This window comes from Aulostomus chinensis, chromosome 23 (assembly GCF_037954235.1).
Source record: "Aulostomus chinensis isolate RoL2024-O1b breed Wild chromosome 23, RoL_Achi_v1.0, whole genome shotgun sequence".
NCBI lineage: Eukaryota > Metazoa > Chordata > Actinopteri > Syngnathiformes > Aulostomidae > Aulostomus > Aulostomus chinensis.
In genome coordinates this window covers 16661562-16689090 of record NC_141342.1, presented here as the reverse complement: position 1 = coordinate 16689090, position 27529 = coordinate 16661562, and the positions used below count along the sequence as shown (strand labels likewise).

The window sequence follows — 27529 nt, the reverse complement described above, 5'->3', positions numbered from 1 at the left end:
TCTACGGGGGTCCCTGATCTATGATACCGGTTCAGTCACTTTGTCGTTCTTCCCAGCCTCCGGGAGAGGTTGGAACTTCAGCCACCGACGCTCTGAGGTCTACATCAACAGCATATCACTGTACTGCAAAGCACAATTAACACTGTTCAGGATACACTTTCTCCAGAATTATTGAAAAGAACTATTTTCAGGATTAACTTAGGTCACCGACAAACATCAGAGACTTTTGTAATATCTGAAGATATCAGACACCCGAAAGGACAAAGAGATGTTTACTGGAGTTCCCCTTTCTATCCATCGCTAAAATGTCTCCTTGAATCAACTGACTTTGAAGAATCAATAAATGACACTTATTTTATTAATAACATTTGCAAAGTTAGACATCAATGTACTTTTTCTATATATATCTATATATCTATATCTATATACATTCACCTTAAGGTTTAGTGGAATATATTTATTGAGCTGCAGTAAAGGGGGCTGTGTATTTATGAAGTATAGGAGGTCAGTAGTTTCTACTTTCATTTTCAACACTTTCATACTAACGTCACAGTGAAGATGGTCAATAAAACTCAATATGCTTTTCAAAGTCTGCGATGGTGGGCCTCCCCTTAGATAAAGACACACACACACACACACACACACACACACACACACACACACACACACACACACACACACACACACACACACACACACGTGTTTAATGCCAGCAAGAAGATGGGTTTTGGCCTGAAGGAGCTTATAGTTGAATTCCCAGATGCCTCTATAGGAACAATATTGTATTATTTGATCTCATAGACAGCCAACTATTTAGCCATGCTAGCTTACTAGTGCTATTTTTATATAAATTCAGTAAACTAAATATGTGAACTGTCCCACCTGAGTAAGTTTCAGACTCCAATTAAATATGAAAAATGGGAAAATCCTTCCCAAAAACACTGTATATCTTAAACATACCAAATGCATAAAGCTGTTCTCCATGATGTCCTTTTAATAATTGATATTTATTTCACCTCCATTCACTGAGTCTAAGCTAAAACTGCGTGGAGCCCCCTGGGGAGGCCCGCCTCGCACTTTGAAAACCTTTGCCCTGAAGAAAAGCAACGCATACAGTCAAGTTCATTCGTATAAAACTCTGGAACATTCTTTATCGTTTCAGTCGCGACGCTGCGGATGATTAAACGATGTTGGTTTACGCACATGTGAGGGGTAAAGACAAAATATGTGATTGTACTGCTGCGGTGTCCTACATCACGTTAGCTACTGAAACCAAGCCAGAATGACTGAATGTGCCACTTCTGATCACAACCGCAGCTTCTACAGCACAGGGTGCCACGGTTTGTAGCCTAGCATGCTTTTTACAACCCTCCCACTTTGCAGGCTATTTTCTAGCTTTTCAAGAAACGATTTTTTAAAGACAATGACAAATCTTTTTTTTTTTTTTCCCCTCCTGTTACGTGTTTTCAAATGATTAGCTCCTGCTCATCATTCCCCATTTATTGGACTGCAAAGTAAACACACATGTACTGTATAACCTCCATACAGGGTTCAAAGATTATACAGCCAAAATAATCCCCCCAAAAAATACAAACACTTGAAGTAGATTCATTCATATGTTGTGTAACATCAAATAAGTAAGAAGCGGGACATCCAATAACTAACTAAAATCCAATAATAGACTCAAAATAAGAAAATGCCACAACCGCTGCCCTGAATGACACGAAACCTGCCATTCAAGGGCATAATGGCAACATTTTTGCTAGCTGTCACCTGGAAAATTGCAAGATATTACTGGTTTGACCTTCACATACACTAACATGCTGCTCTCTGTTGGCTACATGTAATTCACACCTCCACTCTTGTACATGCAGGGTTGCTTTCTTCCAGTAGTTATACATTAGCATTAAGAGAGAACTAGGTGTTTATCTGTTCCTTAAAGAAGTGCAATTGATTTATTATGTGCAATACTGTGTATTTTATACTGTTTTTAAAAAAAAGAGTAAAAAATTAAGATATTTAATATGCAAAAAATACGAAAAATAAAAGCAGAAGTCTGATGAGCTCTCAAAGTCTGAAGAAAAGTGAGTATTATTTGTTGAGCTATGAGTAGCAGAGCAGGATGCTTTTACCATTGGCAGATGACCTTGTCTGCCAAAATTTGCGGAAAACGTTTTCTTGTTTATCTTAGTGGTGTCCAGTCGCTGCAAAGAGTCTGGTTTTTATTCAGTTACCACGGTACTGATCCTAAAAGGAGTCAGAAAGACACACTGCTGTTGAGCTGACCAGCAATGCTTTGTTGTTTGATTGTTATTTTGTTTGTCCCAAACAGCAAAATTCGCCTTACAATGAAATGGAATGGAGACAAACATGGACAAACTAGAAGGGCACTCCGTGGAGTGCAATATTCCAATTCTGAGTGAGAACACTCTAATCGGGGACCATGAAATGGCTGCAAAGGGGCAATTGTACGCCTCATGGCTAGTTGTGCTACACATGGATGAAAACACTCGAACCATACAATGCGCTGTGCCAGACCATCATGTCAGCAGTGGCCATTTTGATTGGTATGAATGCTGCCAGACAAACAAAAGCAATCTCCCACCAAAGCACCTATTTTTATTTTTTTTCCCGGAGAGGAATGCTGCTCCTGGAGCGAGCAGAACGACCTGCTGCAGACAGAGTGGAGGTAATATTATTAGCTAAAGTTATTGCAGTGCCCTGGCATCACTACAGCATGGCAGGATCGAGGCAAAAGACCAACAAAAAAACAAAACAGGAACTCCATAAAAAACATCATAGCAAACCGGACGAAGCAGAGGAGGAAGGATCCTTTCCATAATGTTGTTCGTCAGTTAGAGTAATAATGTGAGCGTGCCAGCGGAGGATGCTCTTCGACACAAACCACTGCCCTGTACAGCCATTTCCCAATCGCTGGTTAATAGTGTTCTTGCTCAATACTGGACGGATTCCAATATTTTATGTCCATATTTTCCACCCCTTTTTTTTTTTAAGGGGGAGGGCAGATCTTTTAAAAATGTAACTTTTATCTAAAACGAAAGGTCTGGAAATTCTGTACGCAAAGCAATCAAGTCTACTTTCTGTGACGATGAAAAGCAGGAGCTGAGACTGGCTATACGCCTAAATCAGCTCTAAATCTCTTTCTTGCAGTTAAGTCGCACAAGACAAGAGCAGAATAAAACACATGGATTACCAGGAAAAGAAAGAAAAAAAAAGTCAACCTGCCTTGAAACCTGCTTCTGATCCACAGATCCCGCTCAGAACAGTTCTTAACCTTGCTATCTTCATTTTAATGTCATCCAGGGGACAACGCCTGCTTGACGTTGTACCTATGGGCGCTAAGAGCTGGCAGATAAATCAATTCGCTCACACACTGATGGTAGACGCTGCCAGGTGAGGTGTCAACGTACACATCAGGAGAATTTGAGGGTTCAGTATCTTACCCCTTGATGTCCACTCTACCTCCACTAGCCCGATGAGACCACCTTTAAGTCGAAAGCTCAAAAGATGAGCTCCACAGCTACGTATGAATCCCCACCCATCTATAGCCACTGTGACAAATTATAATCAAACTCCACCCTCTCAATCAGGACAGGAGAGGGTCTAGACGTTACTGCAGAGCTCAACTTCTGAGCTCAAAAGAGACATCTCGTCCCTTCTCCTGGTAAATGCCCCAGAGTTCTTCCCGTGGATACAAAAAGCTGCCTGAGGGCAACATCGGCCTCCCCGGTGTGTTCAGAATCATACACAGGTACAAACAAGTAACGTAATGCAACTTGACGTCTAACCGCAGTCTGACGGGGGATGGACATGATCACAAGCCCGTGACTGACATGAGTGATCACTGGGTAAACAAACCCGAGAGGGCAATCCAAGTTTTTTGCAAAATGAGGTGAGAGGAAAGGTGCAACGGGTGAGTGATAACTTCATGTCTGAGACATTATGATGCAGTGCCATATCTCGCTATGCTTCTTTTTCTGAGAGCTCTGCAGCAGTCGAAAGAGAGAGAGAGAGAAGGGGAGGAGAGGGAGAGACAAACAGTGAGGAGATACGGAGAGAAATATCTGGACAGAAATAGAGAGACAGAGAGATCGTGAGTGAGTGAGTTTCTTTGGCTCTCTGTATCAGATTTTTGATCTGAATAGATGTGTTGCAACATATTTGGTCAGCGAATGCATGCAGCAAAGGACAGGCTCTAGCCCCATACTGTCAATCAATAAGGCAGAGTCTCCCTGCAGCTTTCCACTCCATTTCTTCTGCACACTAGAGGAACATCCTTGCGATAACGGAACACTACCTGTTGTTGGTTAGACGTCAGAAAAGTTGATCAGTCATTAAGACTGCAGCGGGGTAACATTATCTAGCAATGTAGGTATAGTGTATCATTAGCTCTGACATTTAGGTGTTTGCTTGCAGTTCATGGCAAAATATGTAAAGACCTGTCAGTCTCAAAGGTTTGCATCATGAAAAACATACTCATTTGGTTCCTTTTAACTTCAGATAAAGTGTGTAACAGCCTGCTTCCATCCTCGTGTAAATCAGAACTCATGTCAACGCATGAGAGGCTGGAGATGAATACCAAGATAAAACCTGCTAGGATGTCCAACCATGCAAATGTGTGAGCTGCCTCTGTCTCTCTGTCCTAACAGGTGTAGTACCGCAGTGACAACACACAACAAACCCGACGCCCCCGAGCCCTCAGTGTGATCACTCTCATCAACATTCTGTGTCCACCACCACCACCACCAGGAAAGAGGAGAAAGGGAGTAGAAAAGAGAGAAAGAGAGAGGAAGAGAGGAGGGAGACAGAGTAGAACGTTAATGCATAAATCTAAATGTAAGTGGCTGCCACTCAGAGGAACAAGGTCAGTGGTTGGCTGCTCTGTTGTGTGAGCACCAGTGTGCAATCTGCCTGCAGAGAGGGCAGCAGTACCCAGAGGCAGCAAGAGCAATCCTGATTAGGAAACGCTACGACGCTTCTGGCTGCACTAACTACGCCTCATAACTGTTATAAACTCAACCCAATTGATCATTATGGCTTCAAATGCAATGTCCAGCCCAAGCGCTTCATGATATATACAAGTGCTGTTTGAGCCTGTTCACCCTCCCGCTTTCAAAACTATCGATGTGCCCCCCAACTCCCACTGCGTAAAAAAGGACATGCTGCACCCTGATGCTAAATATGATGCAGGTGATCAGAAATGTCAAGGCAGTTAAGCGTAGGGCTATGGAGGCAGCTGACAATAGGCAGGGCTTCCTTAGAACCATAAGAGCAAGCTGTCCAAAGAGAGGTGAATTAAGACAGAGTGCAGCGGCAGCGTATGTATACAAAATAGATGGTTTCAATAGAGGCCACAGGAGGTCATGGGTAGAGCAGAGAACGCCATTTCATCTCCACAACAAGAGGGGACGTGCACTTTGTATAATACAGAGGTGAGTGTTACCCTCATGGGGGTTGATCGCCATTTAGACAAATAGAAATATGAATGCATGATCAAAAAACCCCGGCAATAGTTTAAAAAATAACAGGAAGAGAAGCAAAGGGAGCAGGTCAGAGTTACAGTGACACATCCACTGGTCTTTAATCTCAAGCAATGAATAAAAGTCAGGCACGCAGGGTGATGCAGAGTCCCAGGTATTATGTAACTGTGCACAAAATTCATAGTACAGTATGCACCTCGGGTCAGGAGTCAAGGTGAGTTATGTTTTTGGTGCGGCCCTTCTACTTTCTATTATATATTATTATTTTCTCTTTTTAACTCCATCAAGGTAGTAAATGTTTTATGCAAAAACAACCTGCCGACTTTCACCGAAACTGATGGAAGGGTGTGCGGTAGCACAGAGAAAGGGAAATGCAGTGAATTTTGGGCATGTTTGTTCACTTAAGACTCTACATGGTTCCCTTCTAGTTTTTACAGTGTTTTTTACTGAACAAATTAGGAATTGAATCTTAAAAAAGAAGTCTGTAAGTATTGCTGCAACCTACTCTTAATAAAGTAAAATTTGCTTGAGTACATCAAAACCCTTCTCCCAAAACCTATTAAGGCACAGCATTAAGTAAATAAACTGCACATAAACTGCAAACAAGTTGCTTAGAGAGAGCTGACATAACTGGATGGTTAAATGTAGAACCTGTGTTCCGAATGGGACGGTATGGTCACATCACCGCTGCTGTAAAACCACCAATGACGATGTTAGTGCTTTGGCACAGCTACATTCAGAAAGCTACGGTAGAGAGGGAAGTGGGAATCCTAAACCCCCTGCAGGCAGCTGGCTGGGAGAAGGGGGGCAGCTGGGAAGCCTCAGCTCAACCCAGATTCATTATCCATTTATTATGCAGTGCAACGCACGCTGGCGATCTGTTATAAAACAAAAGAGCTCGCCATCTATGTGATTAGCTTGGTGCATTGCTAGAGAGAAGCAGAGTTACTGCAGCTTAAGAATCTCTGCAATACAAAGTCACTTTACTGCAACTCAGAGAGAGAGAGAGAGAGAGAGAGAGAGAGAGAGAGAGAGAGAGAAGTGGGAGAAGAAGAGAACAATGAAAGAAAAAAGTAAAGACACAGGGGACAAAGGATGATGGCTGCAGATACTGTATCATTATGACAGTACACAGACTCACAAGTCCAGGCAAGCATGATGTTGTTTCATTTATTTGCGTTAAATTCCTGGAAAGTCATCCTGGCGCTGACCTTACCTTGACCTCACACACAGTCTTCACCCTTAAATTTAATGATTTACATTGTGGAATCTTGCTATTTGTCTCTGCAAGGTGACTGCATGTCCCTATCAAGTGTGAGAAGCTGGGTGCACACAGGGGGATTAGTGTGTGATAACTCAGAGTACTGCTGCCTTTATTTATATAAGCACTTAATAAAAGTAGATAAGCTTTGATTTTAAGAGGTGATGCATGCATATACACATGATGGGAGGGGGATGGGTATTACAGCAACAAGTAAGATTACCAGGCCGTAGCATACCATGGTGTGTGTGTGTGTGTGTGTGTGTGTGTGTTATATACACACACACACACACACAAAAGACATATGTGCATTTTAACAATTATTTTATAATACATGCACTTGATGCCCTGAGAAAATGCCACTCACATCACTAAGCTATATCTAATTAGGCCATAGAATAACCTCTTAAGTGCCTTGAGAGAAATCCCCATCATACAAGGCATAAAGAGAACACATTCATTACATGGTTCTCCCCATCTGTCACATCAGAAGCTGCAGGCATGAATACAGACGTCAGCAGGATATAGTAGAATGTCCAAAAATAAAGAAGTTTATACTCATGAGTCAAAGACCACAAGAGCTGACATTCATTGTACTCTGTGGACTCGTGGAAAATGGATTAAGTCTTTGCCATGCACATCAAGCAGGCAGTGTATTTATATGATGACTGATAAGTGTATTAATTTCCACAGGCTGAGAGAGAAAGAGAGAGACAGAGATGGAGAGATGAAGAGAGACTGATGCAGTGTGGCGTTGGAGGAGTGTGGGGGGTGATTATATTACAGCACTGAGGAATCATACACACATAAAAAAAAAAATGACACAGCAAAACAACTGTCGAGATGAAGATATGGGCCGATCAAAGAGACGCCTTCAGCATTCTGCTAAGGTAGAGTTGACCTATAATGATGTCTTTGGAATGGAACTGAGGTTGCAGTGGGATGCTGGGAGTTAAGTTGGTTGTGGTTTAGAGACCACGAAATGTGTGTGTGTGTGTGTGTGTGTGTGTAAACCAGAGGAAGAGGAAGAGGAGACTGCGGCTGCACTACAAGCATCCGCAGAAGGACTTACAATGTGAGGAGAATCACGACCCATGGAGATAACCGTCCTGTTTACAGTCCTCAGAAGCTTCTCCATGATGATCTGCACATGCCACTGGGTGGGACCCTACACGCACACACACACACAGACACAATGAATATATCCACACGTAAACATAGGGAAGAGATGAGGCGATTACACATCCAGCAGGATAAACAAATCCTCGAAAAATTCACATGGGGAAACGTGTTTGTTTGTAAAGATGCATTTTATGGTGACATCTTGCATTCCGATTTTCGGTGCATCCATTTTCACTTCTGTCACTTCCCACATTTTCCCTAAATTACTATCTGACACATCAGACATTTATAGAAGTCATACTGGAACGAGGGTTGCATTAAAAGCTTTGAGGGCAGACGAAGAGGGAAAATAAGGGAAACAGAAAACTGAGTTTTTGCTGCATTCTGCTCTTACAGGTTCTGCTGATGTATAAATTGTTGGTTCCATCTCATTTGATAAACACTACCAGTGAGCAACTGTCACTGCCGATATATCACCAAAGAATATGGGTGTATAACGTACACTGCATTGTCACTGACTTTTTAAAAAAAAGTCTTCAGTCAGATTGACTGAATCAGTGAATGTTTCAATTAGAGAATGTGACGGGTTATAAAACAACCAGTGAAACAGTAGCAGGTTGCTAGGTAACAGGTTGTTGTTGGATTGAGCTTTCCTAAACAAAGACAAGAGAGGATGACGAAAGACAAGGTAGGATTCCTTAATTTAGTTAAGAATTGCTTCTATATTAGTAATTATGATAATGTCTCACATATTCAACAATCCTTTTACAATCGTGTCTTTCAGCGAAGAACACCGACATTGCAGCTCTACTATTGAAACACTTTTCCTTGAACTTGCCTTCGACTGCCTGTGATAGGACAAAGGAGAGTTTCTTATTACGGTCTCTACCATTTGCACAGGTTTTGTAACAAACTCAGAGACTTTTGCGATGTGTGAAATTTGTTTAGTTCACCGTTGAGTCCCAGTGGAAGTTTGTCCTATATTAGATAACATTTCCTTAGAGTGCTTCTGTTGTTCGGATGAGACAACGGTGACCTTTAGCCACCAAAATCTGCTGAGTTCATCCTTAAGTCCCAGTGGACATTAGAGCCGAATTTGAAGAAACTCCCTCAAGTACCTCCTGAAATATTGAGTTAACAAATAATGGGACATAGGGACAGATGGACAACCTGATGCCAGGTTCCGGCCAACAGCTTCTTCCAGATAAATCTCCCAAAATTCATAGCCCATCATTCATATTTTCTCACACAAATCCATTGCACAACCAACTGAAGTTTTATTTGGTTTCACTATGAGAAACGGGGGAGGAGTGTGAAAGGCAGAGCGAGCGGTAGAAGTGGATAATCCCTAGCAGAGTCCATGTGGGAGGCCGGGCCATGGTGATCAATGGCGAGGGGAGTCAGAGGGCCTGAGGGAAGACATCAGGAGTCTGGTTATGGAAGAAGATGAAACAAGAGCGTGGCAGCCAAGTGTGTGAAGCCTGAGTCGTACCTTCCAGCCTTGAGGAAATCCCTGGAGTACCGTCTGGCACGTTCCACAAAATTTTTGGTTTGTATGTGTTACTTTAATTCATAAAAATTAACGTATAATTAGCAATTAAGATTTCCGCATCGCTCCACGCCACTACATCAAGTACACATTTTCCAGACCAGGGGTTTTCTGTTCAAAAGTGTGAGTCGTTGTGTCAATTCCTGCACAAGGACACGCAGACATCAGTCACTCGGCCAACCTGACGACCACCTGCCCGTCACCAGCTGTCGTGAGTTCACTTTAAACCCGGGAAGTAGTGGTTGTCAACAGGTAGTTGCTGTTGCTGCTTTTAAGGTATCTGCTGTTGTTGTTGACTGCTACGGTAAAGACACATTTGACAGCGGCTGAAGACATGATACACTAAATGATAACCGTTGTCATTAAATGATGGAAAATATCAGTCGCTTCTTTCATTTTCCTTTTTAAACCAGCAAACCGAAGACGGCTGCTATGTTTTTCGTTTCGTTTGTTGTTGTTGTTGTTTTTAAGCTTTTTCCTTTACATGTTCTTATCTTTCGTTTTTCTTTCTTTAACCAAAAAAACGACTGCAATCTGTTCCGTTCTCAAACGAGGGAAAGGACAATTTTAAAGAAAAGTTAAAGCAGCGGACACTTTTAGGAGAGCTTAACTAAATAAAGCAACACGCAAAAAGCTAAAAGTGAACATAATTCATGAGTCATGTTTCTGCCTCTTTCCCACGGCTGCCTGGGAATAAATTGCCACTTTGTAATTAATACATAGATTGGCAACCTATGATAAGTTGCTTTACTTTGATTTAACAACTACCAGATAGTTGAGAGACTTATGAATTGGTGTTTCGGTCTTCTACAGGAATAAGAAAACACCTCTGTTTGGCATATTTCAACAATAGAACCCCATCATGATTTAAAAGGATTTTCCAATAAAAATTAGAAAAATTATGTTTAAGTTTCCTTTTTTTTCTCCTTTCATATTGTAATATTATCCACATGCCAAAAGTCAAGTCATCAAACCACTTGTTTATCCTGGAGAGACTCTAACCATCCTGGGGAGTTGTGTTCCTTACCACATCCTTCCGGTAGAGCACCTCCAGGATGTCACTGAGCAGCTGGCAGCAAGCCCTGAGCTCCTCGCGTTTCTCCAGGTGGAACTTCAGCTGCTCCGTCATCAGAGGCAGGAGGATCTCACGGCAATCTGCAGGGACGCCAAACACTCACTGATTAACACGTTGAGCAGATGATGGACGCGCTCTCCGTGCAGATGTGTGGTGCTGCTGTGAAACTGACAATGTTACTTTCTTCCAGAGAGCTCACAGGACCAAGTTCAAGCAAGTGTCCACTGGAGTGGAATTATCAAAACAGGTGTGACTACATTTCTGAACAAAGGCCAATGTCAAACGTTCCCTTTAAAATATCTATAAGTCAACAAGGGCTGTCAATAAATATTCTAAAGTCAACTATACATACAATTGTGATTGTACTTTACATGAAAATTAATATGGGGGTGTGTGTAGAGAATGCAGTTCATTTCTGTATTAAATACATGCTCCTGTAAGAGATGTTACGTGTCTAGTTGTGTTGTTCTGTTGTGGAATGTAAAATGAAGAAGGATGTGACATCATCCAAAGGTTTTAAGACATAACACGCAAAATTAAAATTGAAAAAAATGCAAATCTAGGTTTTTTCTTCTTTTATTTGTAGAAGAAATGTTTATCTTTTGAAAGATTTGACAGCCCAAAAACCAACTCATATTTAATAGACAAGCTGGCCAAAATAGTTCTATTCATTTTCTAAGTGATCTTCTGTTGTTGTTGTTGTTGTTGTTCTTTTTAAATTCATTTTCATTTCATCTCTATTCAACCTGGAAGTCCCTTGAGATTAACACCAGGTTACACAAGGGAAACCAGGGAAGTTGCTACTGACCCAGAGACCAACAGAGGCTGTAGCTGCTCTGATGAAGGAGTCAAGCATGATCCCGTTAATAAAACAATGCCATGCATGGAATATCATTATGTAAAGTCTCATTTGCAGCTAAAATAACAAACCAAAGCAGGAAGAGTAGAGAGAAAACAGAAAACTTTCCTACTGACGCTGACAAACTCACAGGAACGATCCAACTTCAAAGGTTTGATATACTGTACGGAAAATGACAGAAACCTCACAAAATTACGAATTTGAGGATGAGAATTTTGTCGGAATTTGACATGGAGCTGAAATCAAAGGTGATGTGTGAGGAAGAATCATATTTTTATTAAGCCTGTAGATTGAAATCTCAGTGGCGTTTGTGTTCTCAGAGGGTGGGTGATACCTAAAGCCGAAGGACAAATGTTGGAGTTGAGCTCCATTACAAAAGTATCAAGAAGAGGGTTGAGAGGACATTAAGGCGATTTAAGTCTGGAAACATTCATACACACAGAATAAAAGTTGGTCGGGAGATCAATAACCCATCTTAAAAACATCTTTCTTTACCAGATGCAAAAATTTGTACGCATATTTCTGCTTTCCAAGGGCTCACTGCATTGTTGAGAGATCCATTCGAGAGAGGAGTGTCAAAAAAGTAAAACATTTTGTCTCTTAAGGTGATTCTATTCCTCTGAACACACCAAGAGGTAAAGAAAAAAGCTAATAAAGACAATAAAATGGGGCATTGCCGTGCAAGGCTCTAAGAAGAAGCGAGTATAAGAGAAAAGAATGAGAACAAAAAGAGCCAAAAATAATCACCAAAACAATGGCAGACGAAAGGAGGAGTCTTCAAAATACCAGTGGAGAGACAATGCTGCCACTGAGCGTTGGATTTCAATTCAGAATCAATACAATCACTCTGCTTTACAGATAATAGGGCAACCAATCAACTGGGACAAAAAGTGTAATTTCACTCATCAAAACACAAACATCATGCTTTATGGATTCTAAATTAGGTTTGAGTGGTAATACGGTATCCTGGGGCGTGTGTGTGTGTGTGTGTGTGTGTGTGTGTGTGTGTGTGTGTGTGTGTGTGTGTATACGTATGTGTGTGCGTGCGTATCAGTCAAATTGCTGAAACCTCGAAACAGAAGGGAAAAAAAACTCCCGCACACACTGCTGGGCTCCAGTTTATTTCACCCCAGTGTCACTAAAAAATGATCTGTAGTTCCAAGTCAAAGGTTCCGCCTTAATATATGCAGTTGCTGTTATGGATGCAGGTTAATGGAATTCTTTCCGTGTTTTTCAAAAGGCTAATATTTTGACATACACATACACAAGTTCAGATTGTTATATTTTCTTAAAAAAGAAAAAAAAATTAAATTTTTTTTCTCAAGGCGCTATATTTACCTTATGTTTAAAAAAAAGCAATATCTGTTAAAGCAATAATATCAGCAATAGCAATATTCACTTAAGCTAGAAAATGGATGAAAATACACTGATTTTAAGAGTTCCCTTTTATTTTGTGAAAACCTTGACACACAGAAAGTGACAACCATATCTGCTTTGAAATATTTTTAGTGCTGTGGCACAGAATTCCAAACAACCAACCTTACACAGCTTACAGGGAAAATATGTGTTTATACGTGCGTGTGTGTGTGTGTGTGCGCTCTGTAATCTTCCAGAGGTTTACCACACACCCAAATCTCCTGTCTGGGGGTGTTTAACATTGTGTGGAGCTCCAATAGCAATTGTACCTCCTTTAAACTAAAACACACAGGTGGAAAATGCATAAAGGAAGATGAAGTATGAGTGTATCCACACACACACACACACACACACACACACACACACACACACACACACACACACACTCTCCCGAGCAGGGTGGGACCAGGATAAGCAGACTGGAACTATCAAGCTAAACCATGAGCACTCTCCTCAAACTTCCAGCGCAAACAGATTTTAGACGCTACAGTGATTTTTCCCTTTACCACAGACCAGGAGAGCAGCTGACATATTTGTTCTTTTCCAATGAGCCCATTTGCAAGTGATTTATGTGCCCATCCCGCTCTGTCTACTTTTACATTAGCCACTGTAAAGATGACACAAGGCCTCAAAATAGGAGTTAAAAAAAGGAGAGACCATTTACTGAGTTCATTAAGTGTCACGTTCAACGTTTGTATTTAAAACATAACTACAGAAACCAGGATGTCATCTCATTTAATGAATTAATAATTTCGCAAAGAAATAAGCCCACTGGGAAATTCAAATACACATTAAAGACAAAACATTTAATATGATAATGTTCAGCTTACAGGACGGTGCATGCAGATGAGAACTGTCGCTATGAAATGCACCTTGCTGCCTCTCGCTGGCTGCTCCTTTGCTCCGAGCATTCCAGTACATTTCACTTTGGGGTTTGGTCGGGGAGGGGATGTATTCAGGACCACTTAAGGTTCTTGAGTATTTTGCCCGTTTTTCAAGCGATTAAGCTGCCATAAAAGCTGTCGGACTAGCTAATAAGCTCATCATGGTGGGAAATATCTGCAATAAAACGCATTTAAAGTGGAGCTCAGCTTGATACTGACATGGAAAGGACTATTTCACGTGGTAATTAAGTCCTCTTAATCAAGAACACGTGTTCTTTAAGACAAGAGGAGATTTTCAGCATGTATTGATTATTGGAAATCAAAGAGACTGATGACTGATATTCTCTTCTCTCTCTCCTCTCATTCTGTCGCTTTCTTCAGGTCATTCTGGCTCTGGAAACCGGCTCAGATGATCTATTTCACTGAATGTTATGAAACTTTATACATGGTTTCTGCTACGGTTCAGGCTGGCTTGCTATCATTTTTGCTCGTTGTTGCTAACTTCCTAAAGCAGTCACAGTGGGTCACTGATCGATCTTTTGCCTGCCATCATCGATTTGCTTCTTTTCTTTTTTTTTTAGTCAGCTGCTTAATCTAAGAAATTGGTGACTTTGCAGAGGCTGTGTCTTTGGCCTTGTTGCCACCAGTTTGAGATCGTATTATGACTCAATAACCGTTACCTTCCTGTGGCAACAATATTGGATTATTGAATTGTCCTTAAAGTCCGTCAGTCTATTATGCGCCTGATACATTTGCTTCATATCTTAGTCAATTCCTTAAGAATGGTCGGTGCGTCATTTGGACAATGTATGATCTGAAGTTTTCACTTCCAGTGGCAACCATATTGGATTATTGACCTTTACAAAATCTTTACTGTGTCTTACAACCCATTGGTGGTGGTGGTGGTGGTGGTGGTGGTGGCGGCGGCGGGCAGGGAGGTGGCTGATTGATAGAGCCAACATGCGCACGCTACATTCTGTATATGCTGCTATGTTGTTATATCATAATGAGGACTTCTTTATTATTATTGCCATTACACTTCGGAAACCACTCATCCCTCTGTGCCTGTCTATTGCAGAGCATTCTTCAGTGTCAACGAGCTACTACTCATGACATGCAACCAATCAGACACTGCAATCAGATTGCACCAGTACAAATAAACCATTGTTATATTAATTTTCATCTGCATTCAGATTATATCTATCAAAAAAGAAAAAATTCAGATCATCGTAAAAGCTCCGAATATCAGGTTATCAACGGTCCGACTGATCAGCAGGCCTCACAAGCTCCAAGACGACTTGCCTGTCAACAATTACACCCACAGATCAATAGAAGCGACCAGAGGATGAACTCATTTAACTGGCCAAACAAATCACAGAATTTTATGGTGTACGTTTGAAAAGGCCTGGCCTGTCAGGTAGCAGATATTTACAGTGTTGTGTTCATTATAAGACATCATTCACCGAGGCTTATTCTTTATTATAAACATGACACTTCATACATTTCAAATTCCAGCTCATCACTTGTTTTGGTTCCATCCATGCTGATCTGAACAACCTGCTGATGACAGAGGCAGAGTGCAGCCATGCGAGTGGATAATTGTTTTCTACTTCATTTGCATTAGTCATTTGCATAAATTACTGTTACTATTTCATTTGGTTATAAACTTTGCATTTAATCTACCAACACAGGACAATATGTCCTGACCTAACCTAATATAGCCCTGCAGGACTTTAAGCCTGTAACGTAATGCTTGGCCCTCGATGGCTGCAGGAGGGCAGTGCCTGCGGTGTTCTCTCCTGCAGGGTAGCCTGACAGAAGAGGCTGGGGAGTCAGGTGTCATTAACATCATTAACGTTCATCCCCTGCCCTCACATTTGACACAACATGGCCAAAACATAGTACAGGGGACGGTGACTGAGTGTAGGTGTGTATGACATTTTTGCATGGAGATTCTGTTAAAGACAAAGGAATTGGAAAAGAAGGAAAAGCTGTTTCTAAATTCCGCTAAAGCTGCCATCTCTTAGTATGAGAACTGTGCAGCTTTCCACGCCGATGTAAACTACTCAACTTTTTATTCTGGTGATTCGTTTATCAACACAAACAAACAAAGTGTAGCTCAACGAGATCGAACAGTTGGGAGTCTTTCGGAGCCGTTCTGAGTCTCAACAGCCACGATCCTGCACTGACATTTTTCTGCTCATCATCTTGGCATGATATTGGGTGTCCAGATTTTAAGATTTGGTAATACTGATGTTTTTGATCAAGATGAGTACAGGTGATTGTTACAGTTGAGATGTTTCGTTCTTATAGAGAACAAAAATTTCCACATACCTCCCCAGTGACCTTTACTACAGGCTCACACAAGGTTGCCTGGGGAAGGCAGGTGATGTGTCCCACATTACTGCACCATGAGTGATGGTGCAGGCAGCGTGTGTGCATGTGTGTGTGTGTGTGTGTCTGTGCGTGCGTGTGTGTTCTTTCGCTCTCACCGTGATGAGTGAAGAGATCGCTATGGACAATGTCAATCAGGCAGTCTAGCTTCTGTTTCACCAGGCGACCCAGAGGAACCTTCAAGATGAACTCGGTGAACAGCTTGCTGCAGAGGAAGAAAGTGCACGAAAGGTCAAATTCAGCAGCCATCAGGAATTGGCTGACTGACTCCAATAGCCCTGTTTCCAGTCAACAGTCAGCAAATTTTAATTACGTTTTGGAAATGTTGTAGAACCGGAAATGCAAATACGGCAAGTTTCCATCAACAGATTGAGATTAATAAACCAGATTTAACAAATTGTATTTCCTTTCAAAGATGTTGGGATTAGTAATGTTATGCCCAGCTTTAACAGACGAGAAGAAGAAGAGGAGGAGGTCATCTTGTGAATCTGCCAGGGAAAAATTTAGTTCTTTCACTCGAACTGATATCAGCCATGTTGACTCAGATTAATATTGGGAATATCTGGGAAAGCGGAAGCAGAAACAGCTGGTAAGTAACGTGACTTTTTTTCTTATTGGAAAAAAACAAAAACAGCTTTCACATGTTTTTGCATGTTTACAATTTTTTGACAAGCCACTTCAAGCTAGCTTACATAAAGTGAAGCTAACTGAATATTCTAATGTTATGGTTTTCTTCAACCTCCTTTCACGTAATACTTCCAATGTATGTCAAAATACATTGCTGGAAACAAGACGAGTGACCAGTCATTATCCAAAACACACAAACCACACACATCCATCCACACAGGGTAGAAAAAAACCTGACAGCAGGGTTGGAGAACCGTCAATCCAGCGGTTCCGTATATCCACACAACCCTGAAGCCTAATCAGGCCAATACTGTGGGTGCGCGTGGCCTCCAATGGACTCAGTAGACTTAAATACGGTCTCTCTCTTCTAGCCGTCTAGAAGGATGAGGTCTACAAAGATTTAAATGCCAATGCAGGCAAATTCAACTTTTCTTTTCTTTTAAACCTGGTGATTTATCAACACATTTATGAAACTATAAGCAGTTGTAAGTCTTAAAGCCAAAACCACAATCATGCAAACACATGAAGCTGACATTTTTCTCCTCAATGAAGAGACAGGATGCTCATTATGTTGGCAAGTCCCGGTTCAAGGAGGAGAAAACAAGGTTCTGGCAGGGGATGAAACACCTCCACCCCCAAGGCTTCAATTTAGCCGCCTCCAGCTCAGCCGCTCGGCCAGGTTTGTGCTAACAACAGAAACAACTGATGCCACCTCTAGTCAGGCAGTGAGATAAGCCAAGCGGGTGGTTTGAGGTTAAATGACTGCTTTCAGAATTAAATATGAAAAGAAGACATTTCCATATGTAACCTGTAAACCACAACAGATGGTAAAGCTCCTAGCATCTTCTCTACTGGGGTGAAACGTCCTCTGTTAGCCAGGTAACATGACTGCGTATTATATTGAAGTGTCATCCAGGACGGATGTGAAGAAACAACTGAATCGAATTTATCAACGGCCACAATGTCTCTATGAGTTGACAAATAGCTTAGCCTCGACTAGGGGGAGGAACTGTTATTGCTATGGAAGTCCAGGTAGCATGGTTTTATTTAGCAAGTGTAGACTGCAATGTTTGAGATGGAATGTGCCTGGCAGGGCAGGGCAGGGCAGGGCAGGGCAGGGCAGGGCAGGGCAGGGCAGGGCAGGGCAGGGCAGGGCAGGGCAGGGCAAAACATCCAACATGCAGAAACACTTGGTGGAACATCAGATATATCTAACAGCCAGTGCACATTTTTTAATAGCCTAGAAGCTACCCTCAAACTGAAGTCTCTTGCTGTACCATTAACTAGTGGTGCGAGCAGCACACCAGCTTGCTAGCATGAGCACACCGCCTTCAGGGAGCATCATGGACAAGGACGACCCAGAGGATGACTGTAATAATAAATAATAAATAAAAAATAAACAATTAGCTAGTTGTTTAGATTGTTTTTGAATTTACTGTCAACTTTTATCAATGTCTTGAATTGTGCTAACTTGGCATTTTACAGTAGTACTAGCATTAGTAAAACAAATGTGTAAAATTCAAAAGTTTTCCACTTTTTGAAAAGGACGTGACATCGGGTACTGGTACCATACCAGTACTGTATTGGTACCCACAAAATTGTGGAGGGGTAGTTTTGTTAAATACATCAATGCCATCATTGTTAGCAATCTCAAGAGTATCAGTAAATTGTACTCTACCATCTCTGCTTCACTTAGATTTTCTTCTTACTATAGTATAATCGGTGGAAGAATAAAATTACAAGAGGAATATATTTTGCTATTGAAAGAATTTGAGGTTTGCTAGAAATACATTTTTAGAACAACTCTCTAGTGCTGTATTAGAGGCAACTGGACTTGTAATATTTCTTTGAGACTTCTCTGACCTGGCATCAAGTTTTCCAGGTAATATCTCTGAAGTAATTTCTGTCGTTCTGTACCTCTACTCCTTGTGGGTGAACAAAACTTATCGCCCCCTGTTGGTGATTGGATGTAATGATGTTGGAGGCACTTTGCCATTTACAGGAACAGTGATGCACAAACCCTAGATTTGGTTTTATTGTGCACACACATACACACTCCCAAACAAAACGTAACAAAACAAAACAAAAGATGTTTTGGATTAGGATTGCTGACTGCCCTTTAAATATAGATTGAGGGTGCTGGAGAAAGAAAGAGTCTGGGGAGCTGAAAGACCTGGACAGAGAGCTGAGGGGAGATGGTGGATGGTAGATTGAACGGATGGGCTAACAGACTGTCTTTTACCTCCCTCTGTGCCCCCCTTGACTGTGGCTGCGATAGTGATAGAGAGGAGGCCAGAGGCAAGGATTGGCACTCCTGTGTGGCCCAGAATCTGCTGTTGAAATGGCAGTAGACCAGCTGCTGGACGCCGGAGAATGGAGGAGGCTGCTTGGGCATGCTTGCAAATGAACTGGCAAAGCAGATTTTGAGTTCTGGAAAATACCAACATGTCGTGGGACTAATCCTTAAATATCAGTGTTCTAATTTTAAGATATTTGATGAAATAATATGCAATAATACAGGGTTCCCTCGAAGATATTTAAGAGAATTTTGTGTATAATCTCCCCCCTTTCAACCAATTCAGTATTTAAGTGATAATAAAGAACAACAGCCTGTCATTTGATGACCTTTGCCTCCCTGAGGGAAGGTTTTATTTCATACCAGTGTATTCTATCTCCTTGCATCAGCAGCTGTGGCAAATACTGCAATGATAGATTTCTTAATTAATGATGAAATCATTTTAATGGAATTTGACTATGACAGTCCCATTTTTCACAGGCTTCCCATTGCATCATTAAGAAAAGCAAAAGCATTAGCCACCAAACAAGCCAACTGATTTAATCGCCTACTGTCTTATTGTAAACCATCTGTGCTTACAAATCTGAATTCATCATGAGACAATCAGGTAGAAAGAAAAACTGGTGTAAATCATGTATGATTTTATCTTTTTTATGAGGAGAATTACAGAACAAAATGTCTTTTAAAGTTTGATTTACATCAGAGAATATCTTTTCTGAATGATATTGACCTCTGCACACATTTGTAAGTCTGCTGCAATGAAAGTTTTTCTGACTCTAAATTTTTAAAGTAATACTGAATTCGACGTGTTTTTTTTTGTTTGGTTTTTTTTTAATGCAGAGACTCATCCAATAGTTTTGTGGGACCCTCCCATCACTCAAAAATATATGGAGTAAATGTAAAGCCTCTAAACAATATTTTAATATATTCTGCTTTATGTACAGCAAACGTAATTCCATTTTTTAAACTGTACCACTCTTGTTGTAAACATCTGCTAAATTATGTTTTATTGCTGCGACCAAATGTTGCACAGTGAGATACAACCACAGCTCCAAGGCTTGTTAAGCTGCCATTTTCATTACCTCAACCAGGATTCTAAATAATAACGATTAATTAGCAGCCTAATGGCCTCTGCATGGCATCCACCCACAATCTGGGTTGAGAAAAGTTAAATGACACTCCAGTGCTTTCCCTAAAATGTTTGACAACCTAAAAACAAATAAACCAACAACAAAAAAGGGTAACAACTGACCCACTTTTGAGCAGCGTTTTCACCAGCGTGGAGGCACAAATAGGATTTCATATCACAGTAGCATAAACATTTGATATCTCTCAAGTAAGAGTGGAGCAGCAAGTGTTTTTCCAAGGCGACAAGTTGAATTTTTTAAAAAGTGACAAGAAATAAAAATGGTCCTATTCTTTTGCAGTCACAATATCCAATTAGCCTGTTAGAGATACGTGAAGTACTCATTCGTGTAGAAATTACGAGAACACTTGAGCTGAAGAGAATTTTCACAGAAACTCGCAGAAGGGGGAAAAGTTTACTCACCTCTTACCAGGAAAACAGTGGAGAAATACGATATGATCAGATGCATTTCTCTCAAGAGTCATGGAGGTCTACAGTACTCATCAATACAAAATCACTCAAACATGCCACCATCGAATGTATTACATGAATTTACCTGAGCTCCTTTGGATCAAAGACCAGTTTGACATCATTGACAATGGTAGGAATGTACTTCAGTGCAGCCCCCTACAGATGATCAAAAGAAACATCACACAATCATTTCTAGCGCCAAGTTAAGAAGTATACTCATTCGTTCTTTTACTATCATGTTTATCCTGCACAGCATCGCAGGAAAGGGAAGTTAATCCCACCCAACACTGGCTGGGAGGTGACAGGTGATCACCAATAGGGAAGCACAATAGTAGATGCTTTTATTTTTCTGCAGATATCTGATCTGATATTTGACAACTGATCGGTGTGAAGGCTGATATCATCTGTATAAAAGAAGCTTAAATGATATTCACAAATTGTGCTTTGCAAAAGTCATGTTTTGCTTTTACTCCAAACCATTTGGAGAAGCCCATGAATCCATGTATTTACTGCTGCTTCCACATCATTGATGAGGAGCAAAGAAGAGACTTCAGCAAAACTTGTGAGACACAAACATCGACCATCAGACTAAACAAAGTAACAAATGAAACTAAGTATGTAGTACGCTGAAACTGACCTGAATCTCATGTGTGCGATGAAGCTGTTTCTGTGGGTTTACTGGATGTACTCAACTACCCCAGATTGTATTGCGTCACCCTGCAGCTGAATACAGACCCATCTATTAATAATGGAGCTGATTAGCCTCTCTCTCTCTCTCTCTCTCTCTTCCTCCTCTCTCTCTCTCTCTCTCTCTGACTGCTGCTAGATGATGGCCAAGGTGGGCTGAGGGGTTTATGCAGATGTAACACTTTGGATATCACCCACTATTGTGCACAGTTTATTTATAGAAATACGTGACAGATGATTAGCGATGTATAAATGAAGTCGTGCAGGAAAATAGATCCGGCATGGGCGAATGTAAAATGTAATGCTTGAAATCTCATCTGAAGAACGTAGTTCTGGAAGAGATTGAATTTAGAGCAACTTTGTCTATTTCCCTTGTTTTATTCATGACCTCCAAATGAAACTTTGCTTTAATCTACTCTGATTTTTTTTTTTTTTTGAGCTTTTGCACTGAGAACTAAACACCTTCACCTCACTTTGCAAACTAAAAAAGTTAAGAGACTGAAACCTGAATTTCAAATAAAGACAACCGCATCTGTTTACCCCCTGGAAGGTGCAATCCAAACACCACCTTTTTTTTTCTCCCCACTTTGTTCTCTTCAACAACTAAACTCCCACCTGTTGTGCAGGAACACACCTTGTGAAGCGTCACTCTCAATCTCGGGGAAGTTGTGTTTCATCCCTCTGTGTGTGTGTGTGTGTGTGTGTGTGTGTGTGTGTGTGTGTGTGTGTCTATCAAAGTTGTCGCCTGTATGTGAGTGGAATTGTCCAGATGTTCATCGTGATTCAGACCTGCTCATTAGCCTCCACCTGTCACACTGCCTTCACAGGCTAGACTTTGAAGCAACCAGCATTCCACGCTTTCATGCCTGTTCCTCTAGATCAGTTTTTAATTTACTGACAGTAAGGCTAATATCTCACCCAATTACACAGCAAGTGACTCCTAATTGACTCCTGAGCTTCTCTTATGCTTGAGCGTGCACATGGATCTACTGTAGGTGTGCCCAGGTGCATGAATCCTGTGATTATGTTATCTCTAAAAGCAAAAGTGTACGTGCATTTGTGTGTGTGTATGTATGTGTGCGTGTGTGTGTGTGTGTGGGGGGGGGGGGTGTAGTGTATATGCATAAGCTGAGATTGGGGTCAAGGACAATGAAATACAAAATCAATGAGAGAGAAACTGAAAGGCAAGAGGACCAAGGAAGTGAAATAAATACCTTAAGGAGCAGCTAAAGAGCAGAAAGCCAAGAGGAGCCCCAGTTCACAGGACAGTCAAGGTCAGAGTGAAACACAGACGGAGAGAAAAACACAAAATACACAAACAGAAGTATCGACAAAAGACACCAACAAAGAACAAACACACAAAATGCATTGATGGAAGATAAATGTGAAAGGCTAGAAGTGAACAAAAGAATTTAACATATGAGTTGTTGATTTAACAACTTTCAAATAATTTTCTTTTTCTTTTTATTCAGCGCCGACACAAAACCTACTTTTTTTTTTTTTTTTTAACTTCCTCGATAATTATGTAAATCCTGCAAAGCATTGGATGAAAACGGAGTCATTTATAATTTCTTATCATTGCAGGCATGTTCCAGCTGTGACTGGAGGTTCTGGAGGAAATATAATTTGATATTTCGGGACATTACAATCAAAAACCAGCTGGGGAGATTAACCCATGGTAACAGTTGTTTAACTCACCTGTCCCTTTATTCAATGATATTTGAAGCTTTAATTAGCAAGCTTCCGAGCTGCTGCTGGGTGGCTTTTATAACCTCGGGATAAAACACTGACCAGTGTTTTCCCCCCATCTTCTGTTTTGGCGATTTAGACAAACATGATTTGGCTTAAAGTTTACAAAACTGTTTAAATATTCCCTGAAGGATCTTGGCCATGTTACACTTATGTATTTTTTTTTTTATTGACAGCCATTAATACTGTTCAAAATCTAATTACACTGGTAACCATGTGTGATTACCACAGTTAAGAATCAAGGTAAAATTAATCCAGACTCACAAGCAGATAGCAGTTAGCTATACAGTAAGTCGCTAGCACGTAGTAATGCAGATTTTATCCTACAACTACAGTACTTTGGTACTTCCATTTCAAATATGACACCGCCAGTTGCAATACTGCCGTGATAATATTGATAACAGTGATGGATATGAAACGTTCATGTAGTTACAATACTAAAACCTCATTCACTTTATCATTTTTTCTATCTTTAAAGGGGCCTCCTGACGTAACTGGACACAGCTACAACCAATAAGGGCAAAGTAAAAGTAGCAATTAGTTGACGATACCAGCCGAATCTAAAAGCAGCTGTTTGCTCTTTTCAAGAATTTATACAATCCATATATTTGATACTGCAGCAATAGCAGAAAACCATCATGCATGACGACCTCGCAGATTCGTCTTGTTTCTGAGCCCAAATACATCTTTTTATCGTTTCATTTCATGCGCACATGGAAAGAAAACAGAGTTAAAGATTTTGAACAGAGAATTAACAACAACGAAGGAACCAAAGTGCATAGAGAATATCAATGAGAAGAAGGAGGCATAACATCAGTGTCTAATAAGCTGCTGTATTAGTTTACATCTTACCAGACATGTTCACCAACTCACTGTAAACTCGATCCAAAGCAAATCACAGCTGATTTATTTACTATTCGCAAAGCAACAGTTATTTATTCATCAAGCAGCAGATTTTTTTTCTTGGCAGAGAGTTTGTGATAGTTTGCTGTTCGACTTGTGTGACTGTCAGCCTACCTTCACCATGCCAGTATTCTCTGAATTACTGTTCATCATGTCATTAAAGGATGTGAAAAGGTTCCTCAAGGACTCCATAAAGTCGGCCTCTCCTTTGTTCTCGTAGAGCCTGGGAGGAGATGAAGTAGAGAATTACATTGGCAGATGATCACAAGGCTGTTGTTTGTTTCATCTCTGTGTAAACAGCCCCGCCTGCGCTGGAAATGACAAGATTTTGATGCGTCCCTGTTAAATCATTAAAAGCAGGCCATGGCGAACGGCCTGTGTGTGTTATCAATGTGAATATTCTTGGATCCCAACCACAAACATCCCCCTTTTCTGCCAGCCAGATTAGCATTTTAAACAACATGACAAGACCCTGAAGGACCTACCTGCTGCCATGTGGAGGGGGGGGAATCAGAAAAATTAATGATCTATGGTAATGAGACTCCCAGAGAACTATACAAATACAGCAAATGTCATTTGAGAGTTCACTGACTTTTAAATCTGTGTGGGATCTGGTATCACTAACGTATCCTCTGCTTGATTGGTTCTCTGGTAATGCTGCCCAGCGTGCCACAAAATGCCAATGATCATAGAACAACAGCAGAAAACACTTCCCCCAATTTCCAAGCGCACGGGAACACAAAGCGAAGCTCCCTCTATAATCCTCCAAAAATGCAAAGGCATTCTATCCCACTTGCAGAGCTCATAAATCTCCACAAACTGGGTATTAACTGTAAGTGAACCACATTGTGCTCGCTCCAAAGTAATTAAGTGTGACAAGCACTCCGAGTTTATTCACTACGAACTAAAAAAAAATCAGGATTTGTGAGAGAAAATGAAATTGTTTGAAAACCACACTGAAGCAGTAGAGGCTGGTCAGAGAGGGGTGAAGTGTTTAGATTGCTTCCACCACATCAGATGTTGCTGTTTTTCTACTAAGAATGTGGCTTCTGTGGTGGCGGGTTGGTGAGTATTACATGGTTCCGAATAGTCAGCGTCGAGGGTTTATAGAAATCATGGGATTAGAAGGTATCCGTCTCAGAGCTCCCACAGCAACAATTACTTAAAGCTGCTTCTGACCTGCAGCAGCGAGGACAGGAGTGAGCTCCTGACAGCTGCCAGTTTCAAGTGAGGGGAGGAACTTGTGTGATTACGAGGTCTCCCCGAACAGCGCCCGTAGAAATGTGCTGCAGGTCCAGACCGAGTCGCAATGGGCGGACAGACCGCGCACATACAAACTGGGAAAGTTCTAGAAGACAGAGTGACTGTGGTCTAATATAAGGTAAAGGACGGAGTGTCCTCTAGACATCGGACAGAAATCCAATCAAACTCTGCACACTCAATTAGACCAGGATCATACATCAGCCACCAGCACCTCCATTCCATGACCATCCGTTAACAGACCCCCAGCCAATTAAAAATGCATGTATATGCATGAAAATTACCTTCATTTTGAATAATTTCCCCCCATTTTTTTTTTTTTTAGATTGCGGTACAATAAATGCTGCACACAATAGTAATTTTAATGTGAACAAACACAATAAAACCAAAGCATGATGAGAAGGAGTAATTAAGGTGATATTCAGGATACATATTTAAAAGCTTACTGAAAAACTTGAGAAAGTGCTAATTGTTAATGTGGGTCTACATCCATATGCAATGAGGTTGACCAGCAGTCCCATATACGAACCATCATGAATAGATTCTGCCCATCAAGGACCCATTTAAACAACATGAAATCATTTTGGGAGATTTTACCGACTACATGAAGCATCGGCCGTCTTCGCAGTTTCATCCTGTTTGTTCGGTTTTTACACGTGATGAAAAGGGTCGGAGTGCAGACAGCATTTTTGTTCACACATGAACTTGCGTGTCAGCTTTGTTGAAATGACGCAACAGCTGTCTGAGCGTGTTTACTGATGTAATAATGTTTCCTGGACTAAATATTTGTCTGGATTGGATCATGTGGATCTTTGCCAATGTGACAAACACTGCATTCACAGTGCCTCTGTTTTTTTTACTGAACGACTTTCTGAGACAGATCTTGACTGCACCTGCTGCACAGCTTGTGTCTTCAAATGGTGTTTCGAGGTCAAACCTGAGCTATGCAAGGATATGTCACATGACTTCCCATTTACACATCATAACAGAGTGGATATTTCACCCACTAGTTGCCAGTAATGCTGAATACTGCAGTATTCTCCTCTATATGGTGCAGAAAGGTGCAACTCTACAAAGCGTTTGGGTGCAGCAGACTAGTACCAAGTTCTATTGCTGGAAAACAATCGAGGCCACTGTATCGCTGCCGCTCTTTAAACTTTGCCTTCATATTTGTTGGATGTTTGTCTGAATTGTCAATAACAAACAAGCGTATACAAGCGTAACAAGTGTATCATTCTGTGTGCAGTGGGACATACTGGTTGAAGAGGACCCTGGAGCGGACGATGAACTTGAAAATGTACTCGAGAGCCTTCATGGCCTTCAGCAGCTGTTCTGTCAGCTTCTCTGCATTGTCCACATAGTTCTTCAGAACTTTGGTGAGCTTCCTACAACAACAACAACAACAACACAATTAAATAGGCGGTCAGGCAACTGCTAATCAGAAAATGTAGTCAAATGAGGCATTAAAAGTGGCCTGTTGGCATGGACAGTGATGAACTCACGTGTATGCCAGCGTGGCACTGAAATGCTTTCGAATGTAGGTCTCCAGGACGGGGTTGAAGTGTTGGAACTTTCGATCAGCAATAAGGCCAATTATGAAGACCTGTTAGAGATCAAAGACAGATTCATTAGGATGTAAACCACACGGCTGGTAATGCGGAGCAGGAAAAAGTGTCTTTCTTACTCAATATGCCGAGGTAGATTGGGAAATTGAACGAGACTGCGTTTGAGCAGAAAGCCATTTTCTCCCAATTTTCTAGCTTGCAGATAAATCTAGGACACCTGACAACACAAATTCTAATCCCTTTCTCTGAAAGAGAGATGTACTCTGTGACTTTAGGTGATGGCACGCTGGATACTCAATGGCTAAAAAGACTTGATTTAATACTTGACAAAGTTAGGCAATCCGATGAATTTTGCCTGACAGTCTTTGTCCTCTATCGCGGAAGAAAATGAGACCTCAAGCAGATGACAAACATTAATGAAGCGCCGTCCTACAAATGCATGCAGATTCATGCAGGAATAATTTCACAAGAGATCCAGCGCACCAGCACGTTCCTCCGTAGATTATTGTCCCAGCTCTTATTTACCAACAACAGGAAACAGTTGGTGAGCTACAGTATATAATGCAGTCTGTAAGTGCTCGGATAATCACACATTCTTTTGTTTGTTTTGGCTTTGTACTCCAGCTCAGGTTGTAAAGATGAGAGACTGGAGTTAAAGTCTATGCAGTTTGTGGGAGCTGACATCAATCCTGTTAACTGGAGAAGCTGTAGTTTTCTGTAGACGTTGTTTCATTTTAAATCCAATGCGCTGAAGTGGGGAAAAAAACAGTATTAAAAAAAACAA

General features: G+C 41.1%; 2 protein-coding genes across 2 annotated transcripts in view; one reads left to right on the top strand and one right to left on the bottom strand.

The window, feature by feature from the left end:
- The window catches only part of insyn2a (inhibitory synaptic factor 2A), a 29812-nt gene extending 27765 nt beyond the window's left edge, over positions 1 to 2047 (top strand). The window contains exon 4 of the mRNA XM_086194483.1: positions 1 to 2047. This exon is cut by the window's left edge and continues 562 nt beyond it. The gene's annotated coding sequence lies outside the window, so the exon portion shown is untranslated.
- Positions 1 to 27529, bottom strand: part of dock1 (dedicator of cytokinesis 1) — a 175307-nt gene that overhangs the window by 95499 nt on the left and 52279 nt on the right. The window contains exons 21-27 of the mRNA XM_086194482.1: positions 26683 to 26783; positions 26437 to 26565; positions 24035 to 24143; positions 20667 to 20737; positions 16160 to 16266; positions 10461 to 10588; positions 7835 to 7930 (exon numbers count right to left, since the gene is read on the bottom strand). Of these exons, the coding sequence (XP_086050608.1) occupies positions 7835 to 7930; positions 10461 to 10588; positions 16160 to 16266; positions 20667 to 20737; positions 24035 to 24143; positions 26437 to 26565; positions 26683 to 26783 (741 nt within the window). The remainder of the gene's footprint in view (positions 1 to 7834; positions 7931 to 10460; positions 10589 to 16159; positions 16267 to 20666; positions 20738 to 24034; positions 24144 to 26436; positions 26566 to 26682; positions 26784 to 27529) is intronic.